This window comes from Columba livia, chromosome 1 (genome assembly GCF_036013475.1).
Source record: "Columba livia isolate bColLiv1 breed racing homer chromosome 1, bColLiv1.pat.W.v2, whole genome shotgun sequence".
In the NCBI taxonomy this organism is placed as follows: Eukaryota; Metazoa; Chordata; class Aves; order Columbiformes; family Columbidae; genus Columba; species Columba livia.
The window spans coordinates 10,397,452-10,416,895 of record NC_088602.1 but is presented as its reverse complement, the minus strand read 5'-3'; the positions used below and the strand labels follow the sequence as shown (position 1 = coordinate 10,416,895).

The 19,444-nt window shown below is 39.9% G+C and overlaps 1 protein-coding gene across 5 annotated transcripts in view; it reads left to right on the top strand.

Moving 5' to 3' along the window:
* The first annotated feature begins 1,369 nt into the window (after positions 1-1,369).
* Positions 1,370-19,444, top strand: part of GRM5 (glutamate metabotropic receptor 5) — a 267,524-nt gene continuing 249,449 nt past the window's right edge. For 3 of the 5 annotated variants that reach the window (XM_021280136.2, XM_021280135.2, XM_005512943.3), the window contains exons 1-2: positions 1,602-2,123; positions 9,840-10,721. In XM_021280136.2, coding sequence (XP_021135811.2) covers positions 10,043-10,721 — 679 coding nt within the window. In that variant the 5' untranslated portion in view covers positions 1,602-2,123; positions 9,840-10,042. The other 2 variants (XM_065035055.1, XM_065035120.1) reach the window with 2 other exon arrangements.

Sequence of the window (19,444 nt, the reverse complement as noted above, 5' to 3'; positions counted from 1 at the left end):
TTTGCTTTTATTATTTATTTATTTAATTTATTTGTCTTTATTTACTAAGAATAGCTTTGAATAAAGAGATGATGTCTGTCTAGTGTTACGTTGTGATGGTTTGTTATTGTTTCTTGTTGCTGCTGCAGCAGGAGTACAGGTTGCTGCTGCAGTAGCACAGGGAGGTGTTGAGTTTGTCAGGGCTCAGGCTACCTCCCACACACCCACGCGTACCCACACCTCTGCAACCCCCCACCCCACGCTCAGGACCGTCGTGCCCGGCCCTGTGCCGGGGGTCCTTGCCCACCAGGGGCAGAGAGACGGTGTGGAGCAGCCGGCAGGAGAGGAGCGGGACGGCAGAGTGTGAATGAGAGTAGGAACCTGGGTGTGTAGGTCTGAGCTGTGAGAGGGAGGGGGAAGGAGGGGGGAAGCTTAGGGAGGGTGCAGGGATGTCAGAGGAGAAGGTAAAGCTTCGACTGGCTTCGGGAGGGAGGGTTAACCAAGGAAAGGTGTGTGCATGGGAAGCAGGTAGTTAGCAGGGGGAAAGAGGTGCTGTGGGGTTTGTGGTAGGGTAGGGAACTGAGGGTAGGGTAGGGTACTGAGCTTGTGGGCAAATAAAGAGGCTGCCCTTGTGTCTGCAGAACGGTCCAGGGATGCTGGCTGCGGAGCCGGGGGTCTGTCAGGAAACTGCAGTGCCTATGGGTCCAGGAAGCCCGGGTGAAGCAGTGGGGAGGGAGCTCGGCAGGAAGGAGGGGGGGCTGCAGGTGGCAGCTGCCGGGGGGGCTGGCGCAGGAGGTGGTCAGCCCTCGGGGGAGAGGAGCAGAGGGACACATCCCACCGGCGTGGCTGGCAGACCGGGGCGCCCTTGACAGGGGCATCGCTCCTCTCTTGCTGTGCCCGGTGCTGTCGTCCTGCAACCAAGGGAAAGGGTGAGGGCTGGAGAGGGCAACCTGTCCTTCCAGAAGCAAACAGTCCCTCCTTTCTGCCTGATATCGCTAGTATGTGTGTGTGTAGCGGAAGGTTGTTGCTGCTCTCGCATCCCACTCTCTCCCCTTGCCAGGGAGCATCAGGCAGAGCCCAGGGCTGGCAGGCTGCTTGGTTTCCTAGAGGGAATTATGCCACTTGGTGGCACTAAAAAGTTGCGCTGAAGCCTGACGCGCTCTCCCGGTGCAAAGGGACCCCACGACCCCCAACGCCAGACCCGCAGGTGCGGCATCAGAGCGCCCGGGCCGCCCCGCAGCGCGACCCCTGGGGGACAGGGATACTTTGGCGGAGCGAGTTCGCAAAACGCTACCGGGAACGCAGGGGTAAACTCTTCCCCGCGCCTCGGTTTTAAACAGAACCTCATCCTCCCGCAGCAAATAGCGCCTTTTTTTTTTTTTTTTTTTTTTTTTTTTTTCTCTCCTTCAGACGATGCTGTTCTGAACCGAGCACCGCTTTCTTACTTGCTGGAGGAGGATGGTGCGGGGAGGAGGTGTCAGTTTATAGGGGGACTTTGCAATCTTCAGAGCGCCTGGACAGCTTTCCTCGCAGGGCAGAATGCGGGGTTAGCCCCTTATAAATGCAGAGAGGTTACTGCCGTGCATATGTGAGGAGGGGAGGAGGTGTTTAAGCAGGTGGGTCAAGCTGCAGCAAGTATTTAGGAAGATCAGGGCTGTGGTGGCAGAGAGTAAAGACCCATCTGTTGTTTCGTTGTTTGTTTGTTTATTTCTCCTCCTCACACCTCCTCCCCCTTTCCTCCCATCCCCCCTCCCTCCCCCCCCGCTTAAATCCAGGGACCATTCACGTCGCTTGCAAATGAGACTTGGGCGATACTGAGAGAACAGCGTGTTGCATGGTGTGTGTGTATGTGCATGCATGCGCAGGGGTAGGATTCTCGTTCCTCAGCATTTGCCTGTGATCAGAAGAAAACAGGATGTGCCCAAAGCTGGAGGAGTGACAATGTTAGCCGACTGGGGCTCACCTGCTGGTGATCTTTGCAGAGGCATTTGAGGATTATTCAGCTCCAGAAGGTCTGTGCGAGGAATGTTATCGCTGCCGTGGCTGAAAATAGGAGGTGCCTACCCCTACCCATCTTGATTATTGCCACCAAAAGCATTGCTTTGCCATCATCGTAGGAAGAAGCAATTGCTGCCAACAACAAGGTAACGTTGCAGGTTGGGAGAAGGGATTTATGTGCCCTGGGTTGCGGGACAGAAACCCTGTGGATACAGGAGGAACTGTTTCCCCTCCCTCCATCCCTCTTGCTTTTGCTCTGTGTCCTGGTTGCTAGAGGACAAGCACAGCTCCTGGGGGGCCAGTAAACCAACCGGTGGGGTGCACTTCCAGGGGCTGCTGGGGCATCAGTGGGTCCGGGTGCTGGAGGACAGCTAGCACTGATACCTCCCCAGGAGCAGGAGAGGTGTGAGGCTGGGGGGGGACTGGGTTACTTCAATACCTGGGCTTGGTGATGTGTGTGATATAGTCCTTTCATTCATCAGTGGAGATTTGTCTTGCCGGGAAGGGAGAATGGAAATGAGGATGTATTTGTTTTCCAGAGACAGCCAGGCTTATCTCAGCCATAGACTTTTCTGTGTGACCTTGGGACAAATCACTTTGGCTCTGCTCTGCGAGTCCCGTCTGTTCCTCAGTTAATAATCAGAGCTAATGTCTCTGCGTGCAAAAATGGTTCATTAAGGGTTGAGGGTGACAACGATAGCAGTAGCGGAGCAGGGAGACAGAGACCTGCGAACCACTGCACACGTCTGTGTGCACAGCCAATTGGTTGTAGCAGCACAGGTAGCTATGCTGGGAGTTAACCTTGTTCAATAGTTTCCTATAAGACCTAGCTCCATGTATTGTTTTTTTTAATGTGGTTTTGCATGGCAAATGTGACCACCACCATGGCAATTTGTGTCAGTAGTTGATTTTTAGATATTTTTAAATTCCTTTTCTTAAAACTGGTGGTGCTCAGCACCAGGGACAGCGCCCGCCCGCCCGCTCCAATTGCCCGCAGCCCACAGGCAGCGCTGTCCCGCACCCCGGGGCTCCGCCGCTCCGGCAGCCCCACTTCCATTAGTCCTCCTCCCCGAGAAGGGCTTTCTGGTGGAGGTGTGGGTGACTGGGTACAGGAGGAGGCCGGGCATCTATTTCTTCTCGTCTTGATGGCCAAGTTGTGGGACCATCTCGAAAGCGGAGGATTGTCTTGAAAATACATGGCTCTGAATAACCCTGAAAGGGAAAGATATATAGAGGAATTAACTGCCTGGTTCTTTTTGTTCTCTATGATTTCTTTTTTTTTTTTTTTTTAATTATTATTACTGTATTCCTGAACATTGCTATCACATACTAATATTTTGCGCATTCTCAAACACTTTAACTACATGCTAGTATTTATGCTACATTATCAGGGATGCCAGGGTCAGTCATCATTTCAGAGGATATTTTTGGGGTCTCTGTAGAGGTTCTTTGTCATTTTATTTGCCAACATGTTTACGGCTTTCTTTAGTATAATGGTATTACTGGAATGCCACCGTAACACCATTCTTGTTGCGACTAGTTAGAAAGTGGGGATTTTTTTGGAATTGCTATTGCTTTTCTTGATCACCTCCTGAAGATCACACAGTTTTCTTAATAAAATGTCTAGGATCACAGCTGTGACCACACCAGAGCTACTAGTTCCTGCATCATGTGGTGTGATAGGTTTTTGGTAACAGCAGCAATAAGTAGTATATTTAGTGGAATTGCAGATATCATTGCAAATTTTGCTGGGAAGTTAAGCACCTACATACTAAACCCAAAACTGTTTAATCAATCAGAAAGAGTGTGTGTGTGTGTGTGTGAGCATAATATGGAGAAGAACTTCCTGGTATTGCTAAGTATCTTGCTGATAATTGTATCATTCAATGTTATTTATCTATGAAGGCGTGAGATCAGCACACTAATCTGTCATTTTCAGGGACTGTTCTGACCAAATGGTTAAAATTTTTCTGTACTGCTTAGGTTTTTCCAGTTTATAAATGGAATTACAGAAAGCTGCTTCATAGCCTCTCCTGTTGTATAAGGCTGTTTCCTTTGTCAAAGGGCTTGATCCAATGCCTGCTGAAATTCACAGAGACAATAATGCAATGACTAAGGATTGTTCGAGGGTTTTTTTTTGATAAATGGAAAATTTAAATGGCAGTAGAAATCTCAAAACAGAACAGTGTACTCAAATTCCTAATTTTCAACTGAAGATCATTTGAATGCATCAGGTTTTGTGTGACCAAAGTGAATTACCTCAGAGGAACGGGTGTGTGTGACCTCCTGCAAACTGAGCCTCACCATAGCATTGGGAGGTTGATTGCCAAAATAGCTTGGACCCAGCGCTTAGAGCTTGCAATGCCAATAGCCAGCAGAACTGAGCAAGGGCTTAGCATCCTGGAGGTACACTTTTTCCTCACATCATTCGCCATTGAGATGAGCTGAGAGGTCTCCTTATATAATTGTTTTTCTAAGTAGCTCCATCTTTTGCTATCCTATGATCTTCACTGTGAGATAAGTGGCCAGACTCACTCTGGACCAGTAATTTAGTTGCTGCTTGCTAAGGTTTTGTCTTCTCTGATGATGAAACCTAGGTTAGTCCCTTGGGATATACTGATTTGATGCTTATCTGTATCAACATATGTTTTCTCATACCTGATGGCATTGAATTAAATGTGGTATGTGGTGTAAACGAATGCCTGGAAAGCATTTAATCAGCAGGTACATGGTTGTAGGCTATGCAAACATAACATGTAAGTAAAATTTGTTACTAAAAATCAATGGATTTTTGGACTCTAATTTTGTGCAATTATTCTGATCCAGAAAATTCTTTAAAAACATATTAAACTTTGGATACGTCTTTGCAGATGTTTGACTAATAGTATTCTTCATGTGCTTAACAGTGAGCATAGTCCTAAGTACTTTCATGGTTTGCACTATAAATTCTCACTCCATTGCAACACTGTTCTGCAGTTCAGTAATCTGACATTTAATGTTTATTATTTAAATCTGCCTTAAGATTTAGAGACTATGAACTAACAGACCATGAACTTAAAAAATGGTATCAAAGAAGAAACCTGAACAAATGTGTTGCCCTGTCCCTCTCTCTCTCTCTTTTTTTTTTTTTCCTCTCTGATACAAAATAGGCAAAATCAAAAACTTCCCTTTGCTGAGTAAGTGTTTTACCTATTAAAAGCCACACAACAAAAAGAATTCAGATTGCAAAAAAAAGACGGGTCTCTCACTCTGGGGTCACTAGTGGGCGCTGCTATAACAATGTAAGTCGGAGGGGGAAAGGGTTTCTTTCTTAAGGTTCCAACACAGTTACACTTGCCGTAGTAGAAACCCTTAAAAAGAAGTCATATGTGCCCCACGTATAAACTATCAGCCACGTACATAGTGGAAAATCAGCCCTTTGTGAACTACTCTTCATAGTTTGATTTTTGATCAAGATTTAATGAATCCCATTAGATAATAAGGCTCTTTTTCTTTCCTTTGGTCTGTACAGACTGTAACTATAGATGGACTTGCATTTGAGGTTGAAATAAATAATTTTAAGAGTTGTGTGATATTTCATAGAGTATTACAGATGCTAATTTTCTAGTCTGTTAAACCTCAACATGAATTAGCTGGAGCTCTGCCCTAAAGGAACATCTGAGAACTTCTGACAAGAGATCGGCATAAAGCTTTTACTGTCAGGGAGATTAGAGGTTATAAGAACATGTCGAATGCTTCATCAGTTCTGTGTTTTCAGTCATTTGAGTAACCCTTAAATTTTTGTCTAAGGCAAGACTAAGCAAAGGATGGAGAGGCAGAATTATCATTCTCTCTCATTATGCTGCAGTTTCTCCAAGTGTGAAGCTAGTGCACCAGAAGACCAGGACCAAAGTCTTTGTCATCTATTGTTAAAAGTATGTGATTTCAGGATTAACTTATAGTTAGATACATAGCTGAAATAAACCAGGAACCATGATAGACCAGTAATTAAGTGCCTGATTCCATTTTGCCTGTGTTGCAGTAAATTAGGAATATGTCCCATGATGAAGAAATTGAACAGTGTGAAAAGTAAATTTGACCCTAAGTGCTGTGCATGTTGACTTGTTTGTCCATCAGTGAAAAAAGTAAATGCAGATAAATCATTAATTGGAGAACATTTCTCATGACTTTATGCATGTGTGCATATTTTCATTGTCTTTGATGCTGCTGATGCCTCTATTCTCAATCTGAGGGTTATAGTATGTCAAATTCCCTTTAGGGTTATCCCTAGCAATTAAAACAGGAGTTATATTTAAGCTTAAGGAATTTTGCTTGATTTTATTTTAGTACTCATCCTGCTTGTAATAACAAGCTTCTTGTAGTAGGAAAGAATGGTAATCAAACTGTGGAGTGACTGTATGTGATTCTCTTGGGTCAGAATAACAGTAAAATTGTATATATGAACAGTTCCCTTGGCCATCTACTTTTCAGGAAGATGTTCTCCAGGAAATGTAGTGTGCTTAGTCTATCAGCTCTCTATGCTCAGCCATTTTGTCTTTAAGTGGGATATGTTACCTGACTACTTTAATGTCATCTTTGAATGGCATAACCAGCAGTATCTAGTGGAAGAATGATAGGCAACGAGCACAAATTGAAATGCAGGAAATTCTGTTTAAACATAAAAAATCAGACTTTTTACTGTGGTTGTTGTCAAACACTAGAACAGGTTGCCGAGAAAGGTTGTGGAGTCTCCATCCTCAAAGGTAGTAAAAACCTGACTTGACATGACCATGTGAAACCAACTGAACTTGTGTTGGGCAGGGTGGATGGACCAGGCACATCCAGAGGTGCCTTCTCACCTCAACAATTCTGTGATTTTTAGGTTTCTGAGAGCAAGAGTAAGCCCACAGAATGAGATCTCTATTATACAAATGCAGATCCACTGTAATTTAGCAGGGGCTTACTTAACCACATCGTTATAAATTCCAGGTTGTTTCACTGTATCACAAAAGCCAATAGAAGGCATTGACTTCAGATGCTCTGGATATGAGTCCTAAGCCTAACACCATAAAACACAAGCGGTTTTCTTGACGTAATTAGTAACAGCTTTATAAGTCCCAAATAAATTGACTTTCACTTTAGCACAATGAAGTATATGAAGAAAGTTAATTAATTCTGGAGCAACTGCAGTTTGTATTTGGCCCCTTCTTTTTCCTTGGGTGTAATGGAGTGGGAGGATTTGACTGGTTTCAAAACATGCTTTTGGGCTACAGGAACTCCTTATCCATGAGATCTGATCTTATTACAGAACCAGAAATATAAAGGAGACCTTCAGCTTTATGTCATTTTTTATCGTGTAATTTTATACTCACAGATAAAACTCTAGACAGAGAAGAGAAAGCAGCTGTTATTTAGTGTGAAGAAGATAAAAATGGCCTTGCTTCCCTCTCTTTCCCATATAACCCACACGGAAATTGTTTAATCCGTAGACATAATAACAATAACAATATTGTTAAACTCGACCAGAACCCTGGTCCGTCTGTACTGAATGGGGGCTGGGTTCTTTTTTTGTGTCACAGGCTCACCCCAGTCCTCTGAACTCTCTCTATTTGTACATATGCAGCTGTGCGGGCAGCTAGGTTATAAAAAAAAATCTAACTGTATATGCAGTTACAGTCTGAGGCAGAGGTGGCGTTTGTCTCCATATAGTTGTGTTCTGTACATATAGCCTTAATTTGAGAAGTTTGGGAAAATAAGCATCCATGATTTTAGATAAGAAAGTACTGTTTATGTTCAAATACAAATAAGTTAGTAAATAATTAAAGACTTTTTAAATTGATGATAATTAAACTAATAGGAGATATAGGAATTTAATAGTTGTGCTATTGTACAAATTTATCCCTTGTCATGCATCCTTTGGACTACCTGCAAATTATACAATACGGTCTTCAGAGTCATGGAACAAGCAATTGCAAGACATCAGCAGTAGTGATATTCTGTAATTAGAGACTAATTAACCTGAACTGAACTGTTGTTATTCCTTTGTGGCAAAGGGTTGCAGTATTGATAAGCTAACTTTTCACAGACTGGAAAAAAAAAAAGTTCTATAGTTGTCTGAACCTTATTTCATTATTAACACTTTCTATTACTATAAATTAATATTACATGAACTTATTAATATTTCAATTAATATTACAAAACCATTTCTATTCAATGTTTTCTCTTTTTAAAGATTTGGATTTCATTTGGGAATACTGACTAAAACTATTACATAATTTCCTCTGTATAAATACTTTATAATTTATAGATGTCTAAGTAAAATAATAATTAAACAAGGCTAACATCAAGCACAAAATGTTTTTTAGGTTTGTCTGTCTCATCTTCAGAATCAGGAAAATTTTCACTGTGGCACTGTACTGAGTGACCTAGCGGTGAGTGGTAAATTTAAGACTAAAATACTGCCAGATTTTCAATCTGAAAGAAACAGAGACAGATTTCCTATGGCAAGGGTTTCTTTCACTTAAAACATCAGAACATTGTTGGAGTCATTGTTAATGGACTAGAAATGTATGGAGGGTCCGAAATACATGGAAATTTCTACATTCTTTTTTATTACATGAAAAGACTTATGTCAGTAAAACTGAGATCAGACTCTGCCCCAGAATATTGCAGTTGTTGTGTCAATAATGGTCTGGGCATGTGGTTCACTAACTAGCTCAGCGTCTTCCTAGATTTAAGAGTGTGCTTAGCTTTCTGTACTATGAATGGATTAACTGGCAGGTGTAGAGCAATAGATGATACTTGATATGTGCTCAAGGATAAAGACCTGAACAAACTACTGTTTAAGCGCTATATTCAAAACCAGAAGTATCCTTCTGCAAATCCATTATGACATACAGAACACTTTGGAGTACATTTTTAAGTCTGATTAATCACAGCTGAAGACATGAATCTTTTGCTGAGTCGTCTTTTCTTTTTTTTTTTTTTTTTTTTTTTTTAATCCTCCACCAATCCTTCACCAAAAGGTGAAGTGCAGATTGCATTGCAGACTATCAGCAAACAGAGCAGGTCAAATATTTTAGGCAGTAATGCATCTGTACAGTCTCTGTGTTGACTTCTTTCTATCAGCGAAGTCTGTAGAGTTGTCCACAGTACCAGGATTTGTCGAATTGCTTATTGACGACTTTTGATCTAGGGATATAAAAAGATGAAAAAGATTTCACTGCTCTGCTGTTTAAGAATTGTTGTTCTTCTCCTGAAACATGCACTGTTTAAAACAAACACAAATATTCATAATGACATAAATTTTCTTAATCCTAACAATTTAAATTTTCATTTGTTTCTTATTGTGGTTTACAAAGAAAAAAATGGATTTACAGATTTGAAGAACCGGATTCTGCTTTCCTTAGAATATTTCAAGAACAGCTCTGTTAACAGTATTTTTCTGCTGCTGTAATTGATACACAGTACAGCCCAAGGTACCTTAATGTAATGTAGATATTTGTGATATAGAAAGAGTCTGAAAGTAAAGGGAATTGTTTCTGAAAACACACATTAGAAACAGCAACATCTTTCTTCTTTAGAATTAAATATTTGTCTATTTCTGTGCTTTTGAAAACTTTTCCCGAAAAAGTTTTTAACCAAGAGTGTCAAAGAAAACAACAGGGTTTTATACCTGCAGCAGTACAAGTCTAAGATTGTGAAACACTGAAATACAATGAAGTTGCTGAGCTTGAAACATGATGGAAGCAAGTGTATATAGGAGACAAGGTATTACAGTCATTGACAGCAGTAGGAATAGGTGTGATTTTAGAACAGATTACAAAGCTGACTTTGTAAATGATTTTAAAGCTCTTTCTCGATTTTTTTTTTCATTTTTTAAGGTTATGAGGATTATGACCACATGTGCAGCTCTGCATATCTGTCCACTTGGAGATGATGGTGACTCCTTAGAGAACATACGCAAGCTTCTCGTTAACCATCAGTGTAGTGCTCCTTTTATTCAAAAGATCTGGTAACTGCTTTTCACCAGCTCTCCAGTTTTGTTCCATCATGGTATCTCTACCAGCCTGAACCATTTCCTAAAATGGTCCCTTTGCTGTTCCTTGCAATCCTGTTATTGAAGGAAGATGTCTGTGGGAATTTTGGGCTTTTGGTTTCTGCACAGGCCAATGAAAGAAGGGTGGTTGCACACATGCCTGGTGATATTATCATTGGAGCTCTATTCTCTGTCCACCATCAACCAACAGTTGACAAGGTTCATGAGAGGAAATGTGGAGAGGTAAGAGAGCAGTATGGCATTCAGAGAGTGGAGGCAATGCTACATACCCTTGACAGAATTAACTTGGACCCCACACTGTTGCCAAATATAACGCTAGGATGTGAAATAAGGGACTCCTGCTGGCATTCTGCTGTGGCTCTGGAGCAGAGCATTGAGTTTATAAGGGACTCTCTTATTTCATCAGAAGAAGAGGAAGGAATGGTGAAATGTGTCGATGGATCTTCATCGTCTTTCCACTCCAAGAAACCCATTGTTGGTGTCATTGGACCTGGCTCTAGCTCAGTTGCTATCCAGGTCCAGAACTTGTTGCAGCTTTTCAATATACCTCAGATCGCTTATTCTGCCACAAGCATGGACCTAAGTGACAAAACTCTGTTCAAATATTTTATGAGAGTCGTGCCATCTGATGCACAGCAAGCACGGGCTATGGTGGACATTGTCAAGCGCTATAACTGGACCTATGTTTCTGCTGTACATACTGAAGGTAAGAGGTTATTTTTTCCATATAAGAATGCCTTTGAACTTCTTTCATGTGGTCAAATAGATGACAGTTTGATGCTGTTGTTTTTTTTTGCCAGCCGGTTGTCAGCATTATAAACATTTACTTAATAATTACGCATTCCCTATGGGGCTGAAGTAGCACTATGTTGATAATTGCTGAAAACAAAGTTCAAAATACAGGATTGTGTGTGCCCTAGGCCCTCTTGTTGCTAAAAGTGCTTTCTCTGAAGTCTCCTAAGTGACTTGAATTTAGACAACATTTATTATTTACCTTAAACTACCAGTCAATATATTTACATAGAATAATCATTTTGACTATATTGGTATCAATGGGTAATGAGAAAGCACCTGGCCTTCCTAGTGCAGAAGACAGCTAAATCTTCATTTGAAACTGTGGCTTAGTCAAAACATGTTCCTGCTTAATATCTGAGGCACAAATATTAGAAAACCTGTACTTCTGGCTAATACTCGAATGCGGGTTGTCCCAATGCCGGGAGACCAGAACTATTTATTTCCTTTTTATGATACCACACAGAGTATTACAGTGACTTCTTGCTCTGTGTCTGGCTATTGATTTCAGATCTGAGCAAGGGAAGTCTTCTTGACTTTTCTTCACATACTCATGCTCCATCAGATGTCCAGGAAATCAGAACTGTGTGCTAAATCGCTTTCCTCTTTTTATTAATTTGAGTCAGAGCTTAAGCTTTTTAGCCAGTGTAAGAAGAGTATATGATTAAAAGGAAAAGCTATGGAAAATGTTACCTGATTTCATTATTCCTTGTGTTGACAGAGTTGAGCTGGTTCATCTTGTTATAAGTGACTAGAATTTCATACTGCCTTAAAAGCAGGTTTCATCAGTCCCTGTCTAATGACAGCACCATTTAATGAGTTTTCTGGAATTAGGTTCTGTGATGAATTTTAAGATTTCACCGGGTCACCTCTGTTCAAATAGACAAACTCAGAATGGAAGGCTCAGAATATGTTCTGGGAATGAAAAATGTTATGAAGAGATTGAGTAGTGGTGATGGCATTTCTGAACAGCAGCAGATGCTGCTGGCTTTATTACAACCAATTGAAAGCAGATTGTCCTTCCCACACACTGAGTATGCTTCTCTGGCAGCCTTCATTCTATTCAAAGCCCTTTTTGGGGTGATGCTTGTCCAATACTAGTATGTAGACATCTTCATTTTTCTGCAGATATGTACAGAGCTTATTCTGCAGTATTTAGAAAAAAAAAAGTATTAGAACTTACCTGCAGATTGTTGTAAACTTGTTTCCATCACAATAACAAGAGTTGGTACATAACTGCAGCCCTTTTGTATAGGGATGCATGAATATATTAGCAGTTTAATATAGCAGCGTATAAATCACCCTATGTCACATCATGTACTGAAGGCATTCTGTGCCAGCTGATGTCTTTGGCATGGCTTAATGTGCAGCCTTTGCTTCACAAATATGTATGAATAATATAATAGTCAAAAATAATGTCACTGATGCATCACATTAGCGTAAGATTTTATATCCTGACTGTTTTTGATGACTCGTATAATTTTTGCTATGAACAACTTTTACACTTTTTTTTTTTTTTTTATTGAAAGGAGATGTTTATAGATTCAGTGTGGGAATTGTTAAGCTTATAACCAGGTCTGAATCTGCACAGAGTGAGAATATTCACTTTTACCACTTCCCGTGGACACTCTGTTTGGAGCAGATGGTAACATATGGCATGTCAATCTTATGGCAGAGGAACATTGCATTGCACGTTGGAAAGAAGGGAATAGGGACACAAGGGTTGAAGCTGGAGGTAGCTCCTATGGGCATGACAAGAGTATTAGGTAACAGAGGAGCTGAACGTGAAGAAGGAGAAATGATGAATGATTGGTATATCTAATACATGTGCCTATTTCTGCCATTATTAAAGTGGACAAGATAGGTGGTATGTTGTTAATACTTGAGGCCTCATATAATTCATAGAATGTTTATGGCAACATAACTCTGGACTTCAGTGAACAAACATTAAACTTGGGTTCTGAAGACTTTATGATCCTATCATGTATCTGCATGGTCTGGTCATGATGATGAATATGATCTCCAGTTAAACAACATCACACAAATATTTTCTAACAATAGAACAGATGGTATTTATAATGGGATAGACAAATACAAACTGGTCAAGGTATTTCTTTGAAACATGATGGTGTCTGCTGTTCTGGACACTTTCCAGAGATTATGGGAGATGTTCACCCTTCCAGGAACAGAAAGATATTTTTTAAAAAACAACACAAAGTACTCCTACAGATGAATATTAAAGTAAAAGAATTGAGTAAACAAGCAAAAGATATATTCTTTGTTTATATTATTTTTATTTTTATAATTAGTTTTCATCTTACTATAGCATCTGTTTACCTGTAAGCATTCCAAATATGCCCCTATACTCAGTGTCCTACATTCATAGGTACTATTTCAAAATAGGAAAAAAAATTGTTAAATCCCACTTCTCGTAATTTCTGTCAGTTTAGGATCTTGCCCACCCATTGAGAGAGGACCTTCTTTCAGTGCCTCCAGTAGTTCTGGCCACCTACATTCATTATCTTTAACTAGTCTTCATGCATTAGCCATATTCTTCTGAAATATGATTTTTGATTTCTGGGAAGGATTTCCAATGGGAGGAAGGCTTCTCTCTTTCAAAGACAGACTGGGAGAAGAGGCAGAAAAAGTCTGGTTATTTCATTGCTTTGGTAGTTCCCACAGCAGACAAAGTTATAGGTCTCTTTTTGGTCTAGTATAGGAAAAGCTTGGAATAAGACAGTAGCTTCACAATAAAAAGCTTCCCGTTGAAATCTTTACTTCTGCATGTACTAATCATCTATGTCTGCAGTGGGTTTATGTTTTGGGAGGTTTATCTGAAGTTTTCTTGTTAAATCCTTATTCAAGACTTACAGTTTTAAAATATGCAAGATTTTTAAGAGATTTTCATAAGCTTTGCTCCTTTGACATTTAGCATCGCAGTTTAATCTAGGTGATGTCTTCAGGTGTGAAAGTAACCACTAAGAGCAATTTATTTTCCTGAGAACTGCAAGGTAACAAACACTATTGTCAGTGGAGCTCTTGTAATTTTAAGGATTAAGTTTCTGCAATCCAATTAATAGGAAATATGAGTAACAAGACGACATTGAGTTGCTGGAGTGAGTTCAGAGAAGGGCAATGAAGCTGGTGAAGGGTCTGGAGCACAAATCTTATAAGGACTGGCTGAAGGAACTGGGGGTGTTTAGCCTGGAGAAAAAGAGGCTGAAGGGAGACCTTCTCATGCTCTACCTCTACCTGAAGGGAAGTTGTAGGGTGAAGGGTGTTGGTCTCTTCCCAAGAAACCAACAATAAGACAAGAGGAAATGGCCTCTAGCTGTACCAGGTGAAGTTTAGATCGGATATTAGGAAAATTTTTTTCATGAAAAGGGGTGTTAGGCATTGGAACAGGCTGCCCAAGGCTTTGGTTGTGTCACCATCCCTGGAGGGTTTAAAAGATGTGTAGATTTGGTGCTTAGGGACACGGCTTAGTGGTGTAGTTGGCTGCGCCAACTACAGTTGGACTTGATGATCTTAAAGGTCTTTTCTAAACTAAATTATTCTATAATTCCATATTTCTCATAAAACAACAACAATCTCCACTTAGTGTAGTGTATTTTACATTCGCTAATCAGAAATTTTTGCAAGTCTTAGTCTTGGGTTGTGAGTCTCCTTGCTCAGCTCTGTCAGGAGTGACCACTTGTCGTTGGCATCATCTTCCCTTACTCTCCAACTCTTCCTTGCTTAATGATTTGGGGAAGTTCTACTCTGAGCCAATCTGACTTTAAAATAAACCTTTTTCATCCACCATCAAGGTACTTAAAAAAAACCCCACCTTCAACAGCCTCATCAGTTCCGGAATCAAGATCATACTGTGATCCCCAAGAACAGTCATGTTATCCCTGCTTGTCAGGGAGGTAGGAGTGAGTAGACAAAGAAGGAAAATGTGCTGGGAAACTCCTTGTACTGAGGACCTAACACTTAAAGCCTGAAGCAAGTGCCTTCAACTTTATGGATTGTTACAAGTATGCAGGGTGTGCTGAAGGTCATTTTATTTTAAGTTTGCACATTCATCCAATTCTTTCAGCTAGCCTCATGGGTGTTTTTTCCACCACTGTGATAGGAGCAGAACTTAAACAAACTGTCTGTAAACTCAAACCAACTTTCACTTCTTAAACCAGCTTTGCGCATAGACAGTCAGTCAACAAGGCAGCTGAGAAATCAGTCTGTGTCACTCTCTGAGGCGAAGTAGCTCATCAGAGGGAAGCCCTCTCGTTCAATCCCACAGTTTCTCAAAGCACATTAGGGACCCTTTTTAGCTTATGTAACTGTTTCCCACTCACAAGGAAACTAACGTTTGTAGAAGAGTATAGAGAGGAAAAGTTGTGCTTTTATTTTGGTTTTGGGTGGTGGTGGTTGGCATGCAGATAGGCCATGGAGCTCAAGCACCCTTGACTTTTTTGTAACCTTTCTTTCTTAACCACTTGACACCACAAGCAATCGGAAATGGTTGAGGAAACCAGGGAGAAACTGGTTGTCTACTACAAGAAACTAAGAACTGTCTGTTTACCTTATTTCTCATATGAAAGCATTCCCCAGTCTTTTTGAAAGATCAGAGAAAAATATATGCAGTATTCTCTTTTCCCATCATTGGAGTATGAAGGTCTCATTGAAAGCCCACTTGAAGTCAACACTGTCCTGTTGACTAGACTGACATTTGGATCAGGCCTTCCTAGTCAGACACAAGGTCGGTCCTTGAGAGTCTGTGTTTAAAATTTGTCTGGGGTCAAATGAATTAATAATTTGAAAGGCAATTTTCACTGCTATTGGAAATCACATATTTTGCCACTCTGAATGGAGTAAAGACATGATGAGTGCTGGAAAAATAGAACTGCACAGGGTTACAATAGAAACACAATAGCTCAAGTTTACTGGGAGTGACAAGGTATAAATTTCACTCTGTTATGTAAAAGGTTTGGTTTACTCTTGAACATAACCTTAAGAAAGAAGCCACTTTGTTAACATCTTCTTTAGACAGCTCTACAGGTAAACATTGGATCAAACTCGTCCTCATAAGTCCTCTCTGTTTAAAATGACTTTTCTCCATTTAAATTTATCATAAGTGCATATAAAGTGGTGGTTCACATTCGTTTTCTCAGGATGTACCCAAGCAAACGTAACAAAAGCAGAACTTCCTTTCTTTGCTGTTAAGGGTTATTTCACACATTTCTTTTCATATTTGTTCAAATGTGCCTGGTTACAAGACTATTGCTGCTTACATCCTTTGCTACCAAGTAAAGAGCAAAACGAAAATTAGTCATAGTCTGTGAGAATAGATGAAGAACTGAACGAAAGAGCTGCAAGAAGTTGACCTTAATCCTGCTGCATGGAACAAATTGTATTTATATGATGCTGTGGAGATTTTTTTTTCAGACTTTAGATTTTTCTCAGTGAGATACAAAAGCTGTATCATGGTCAGAAATACTATATTCTCTTCAAAAAGTAATATTAATGAAAATTAGATTAGTTTTATTTTAAGCACAGGTGATACATTTTCATGCTTAATATGCAGGAAAAAACACATAGAAATAATGTATGAGAAGTGGTCAGTTCTAGTGCATTAAAATATTTTCAATTTCTAAGAAAAATTATTTCTAAAAATCTGTTTCTGATAATTGAAGAATTTCCTGAATTTCCTGTTTCTGCAATGTTTCATTTTTACCCTTCGGCAAAATAATTGCTTTTAAAAAAAAATTCAAAATTACTTTTATTTTTTACTGTTTGAGACTTTTGAACTCTTTCAAACATAATTGTTGAGATCAGGATGATCACAGTTTGATATGCTCTCAATCTCATTAATCTTGTAGAAAAAACATACCTCTCATCTGAAAGAAAATATGGGAAATGGAAAACCCAGTTCCTGTCTTGTCCTGTTGAGATGTTTGTTCATTTTTATTGAATGTTAACATCTATAACAGAAGTGGCTTTTTTACCCCCATTTTCAAATATTTATTGTAGCATCAGAATTGTGAAAAGTGAGCAAATGTTATCAATCAGCTGGGAATACTGAGACAGAAAACTGAAATAGCAACAAGTTAATGTTTATTTTGTCTGGTGGTGACTGACTAACTGGACAGCATTTTAACATTGCTGGCAGACTGCTCAGGCCAGACATACCCACTGTGAAGTGTCTTGAGTGACAGAAAAGCTCAAAACGAGGGTCATAACTCCTGAGTGTAATGGGGATAAAGACTGTTAGGGGAAATACTATAAGACAGCAAAGGGAAGGTGAGCAAGGAGGTGTACTATTCTAAAGTTTAAAAAAAATGCCTCACTTAGAAAGGAATGACAAGGTGGAGTTAGCTAAATGCAGGAAATATGGATCTTCAAGATGTCACTTTTATTCCTTTTTTTAGGGACTAAGCATTTGAATATCACTTTTTCTGTCACTTAGACTATAGTTAGTCAACAGAAGTTTCAGTGACATGAAACTTACCTTCACTGAGTAGAGACAGTGGGAGTTCAGCATCCTTCAGCTTCATCTTAAAATTGCCTTTTGCCTTAGGCCTGGAAATGGCACAGTTCTTGTCTCCATCCCCAGGGTTCACCTCCTCAATCAGGGAGGGATATATCAAGCTCATGAGATTTGGAAGTCTTTCAGGAAATGAGGTTTTGCTGCACAGTCCCTGTTTGGACAGATCAGTTTTAGCTTTCTCTGAAAGCTAAGAAAGGCAAATGGCCTGTGCTGGATCTTTTAACAGTCTTCTCTAAGGTAGCACTCACAAGTTGACTCTTCAATCACACAGGAGGTCTTGGAGGTGAATAAAATATTCTAGAGTTTGCTTTAGTTAAATTTTGAAGCCACTGAACAGAGGGTAACATTGCATCCGTCTCACTAAAATCTGATTGCAGGCTCCTGATGGTGTGGAGGCATAGCTGTAATGCAGAATATTAGACATGAATACATTGTATGTGTATACGTTAAAAAGTGTCTGCGAAGGTTATTGACAGAACACTTACCATCTACCTTGGCAACTGAATTTTGAGAAAATGTTGGTTTTAAATCACAGCCTTATTTTCAAACTAACACAATTTAACTCATCATTCTAAATATGCTGACTGGAAAAAACACATTTAAGATTTCCTCTAATTGAGGAGTTTGACTGTGGTGGGGTTTTTCAGTGCTTTGTTTGTTTGTTTTATTTTTCTTTTCCTTTTTGTTTGTTTGTTTGGTTGGTTGGTGTTTTTTGTTTGTTTGTTTGTTTTTTCTTTCCTGGAAGTGTCTGGCAAAACTTATGCCTGGCCAGAGATATGATCCAGGTATGTGGAAGCCTCCATATAAAATCAATTACATTGTCAAAGGGCAGACAAACACTGTTTTGGGAATGGCTATTGCTAAAAGTGCAATATGTACTAGATAAGTTGGAAAGATAATACACTGAGAGGCTTGTAAACTAGTACACTGAATGAATCCCATGCCCAAAATCCAACTTAACTGTTGAGGACAGTGGAAAATTATCTCTTCCTCAGTCTGTTGTACTCTAGTCAAATACTTCTTATTTGTCCTTAACTAGGGTTTGATTTTTATTTTTTTTTTCCTTTTCTTCATGAGATAGATTTATAGATTTCTTCTAATTTCCTAGATGAAGTTACAGGCATTAGGAGGAAGATCAATGGAAGTACTGCCAAAATAAAGGTGCAAAACTGTAGTGAGAAGACTACGATCAGGATCTAGGAAATTACCTTACCTCAGTGCTAAGTTTTTTTGTGAACAAGATAGTTACAGGACGTGAACCATTTGTCCCACATTGTTATTTTGGATTGCATGAAGCTTTAGCCAAATATACGTGAACTACAGTTGATCTAGCATGGCAGAGTCACAGAACATGTTCACCTTTCCCTGATTTAAAATTGCACAAGTCCGTTCTCCATATCTTACTTTTGGTCTGTAAGATAGGTAATAACATTACAAATAGTCATTGATAGGTATTGCTCAGGCTAAAACATATTGTTTACAAAGATACACACAGAGTGTCTTCACTTAAGGTCTTCATGTAAAGACTGAGTTGATTTCATCATTGGGTAATCCATTCAGACTGCGAATTATCTGTTCTTCAAATGAAATAACTGACTGTGTTGCTCCAGCTTGTAGCACCTTTATCTTGATATATTCTCAGAGCTTCTTTTCCCAGGCATTGTTCTAATCTTCCTTTTGGCTAAACCAAAGAGCTTTAGTTCTCCCATTGCTTCTGTAAAATTGGTTTTCCAGATGGTAAGTTATTGTTATAGATCTTGTATAAAACTTTCCTGTTTTGTCAAATCCTTTTTTTGTCAAATCCCTTTTTTTGCTCCTTTTTAGAGAGATTGGTATTCCATTTACTTCTCCAACTTGCAGTCAGGCAGGAAATTGTTTTCCATAGATCAACATACAAGCTGCTGTTTCTTACCCTATTAGCAAACCAATACAGTGGTGGCCTATATACTTGTACTATTTGTTTTTCCCTTGTACAGTTATCTGCCTCCATCTTGTCATAACTCATCTTATGCCCATCTGCCTTACTATCTCACCTTCCTCAATGTTCGGTGATTTTTTTTTCCTACCATCTTTATTTCTGGTTACATTAAGTCCTTGCTTCTCTCCCC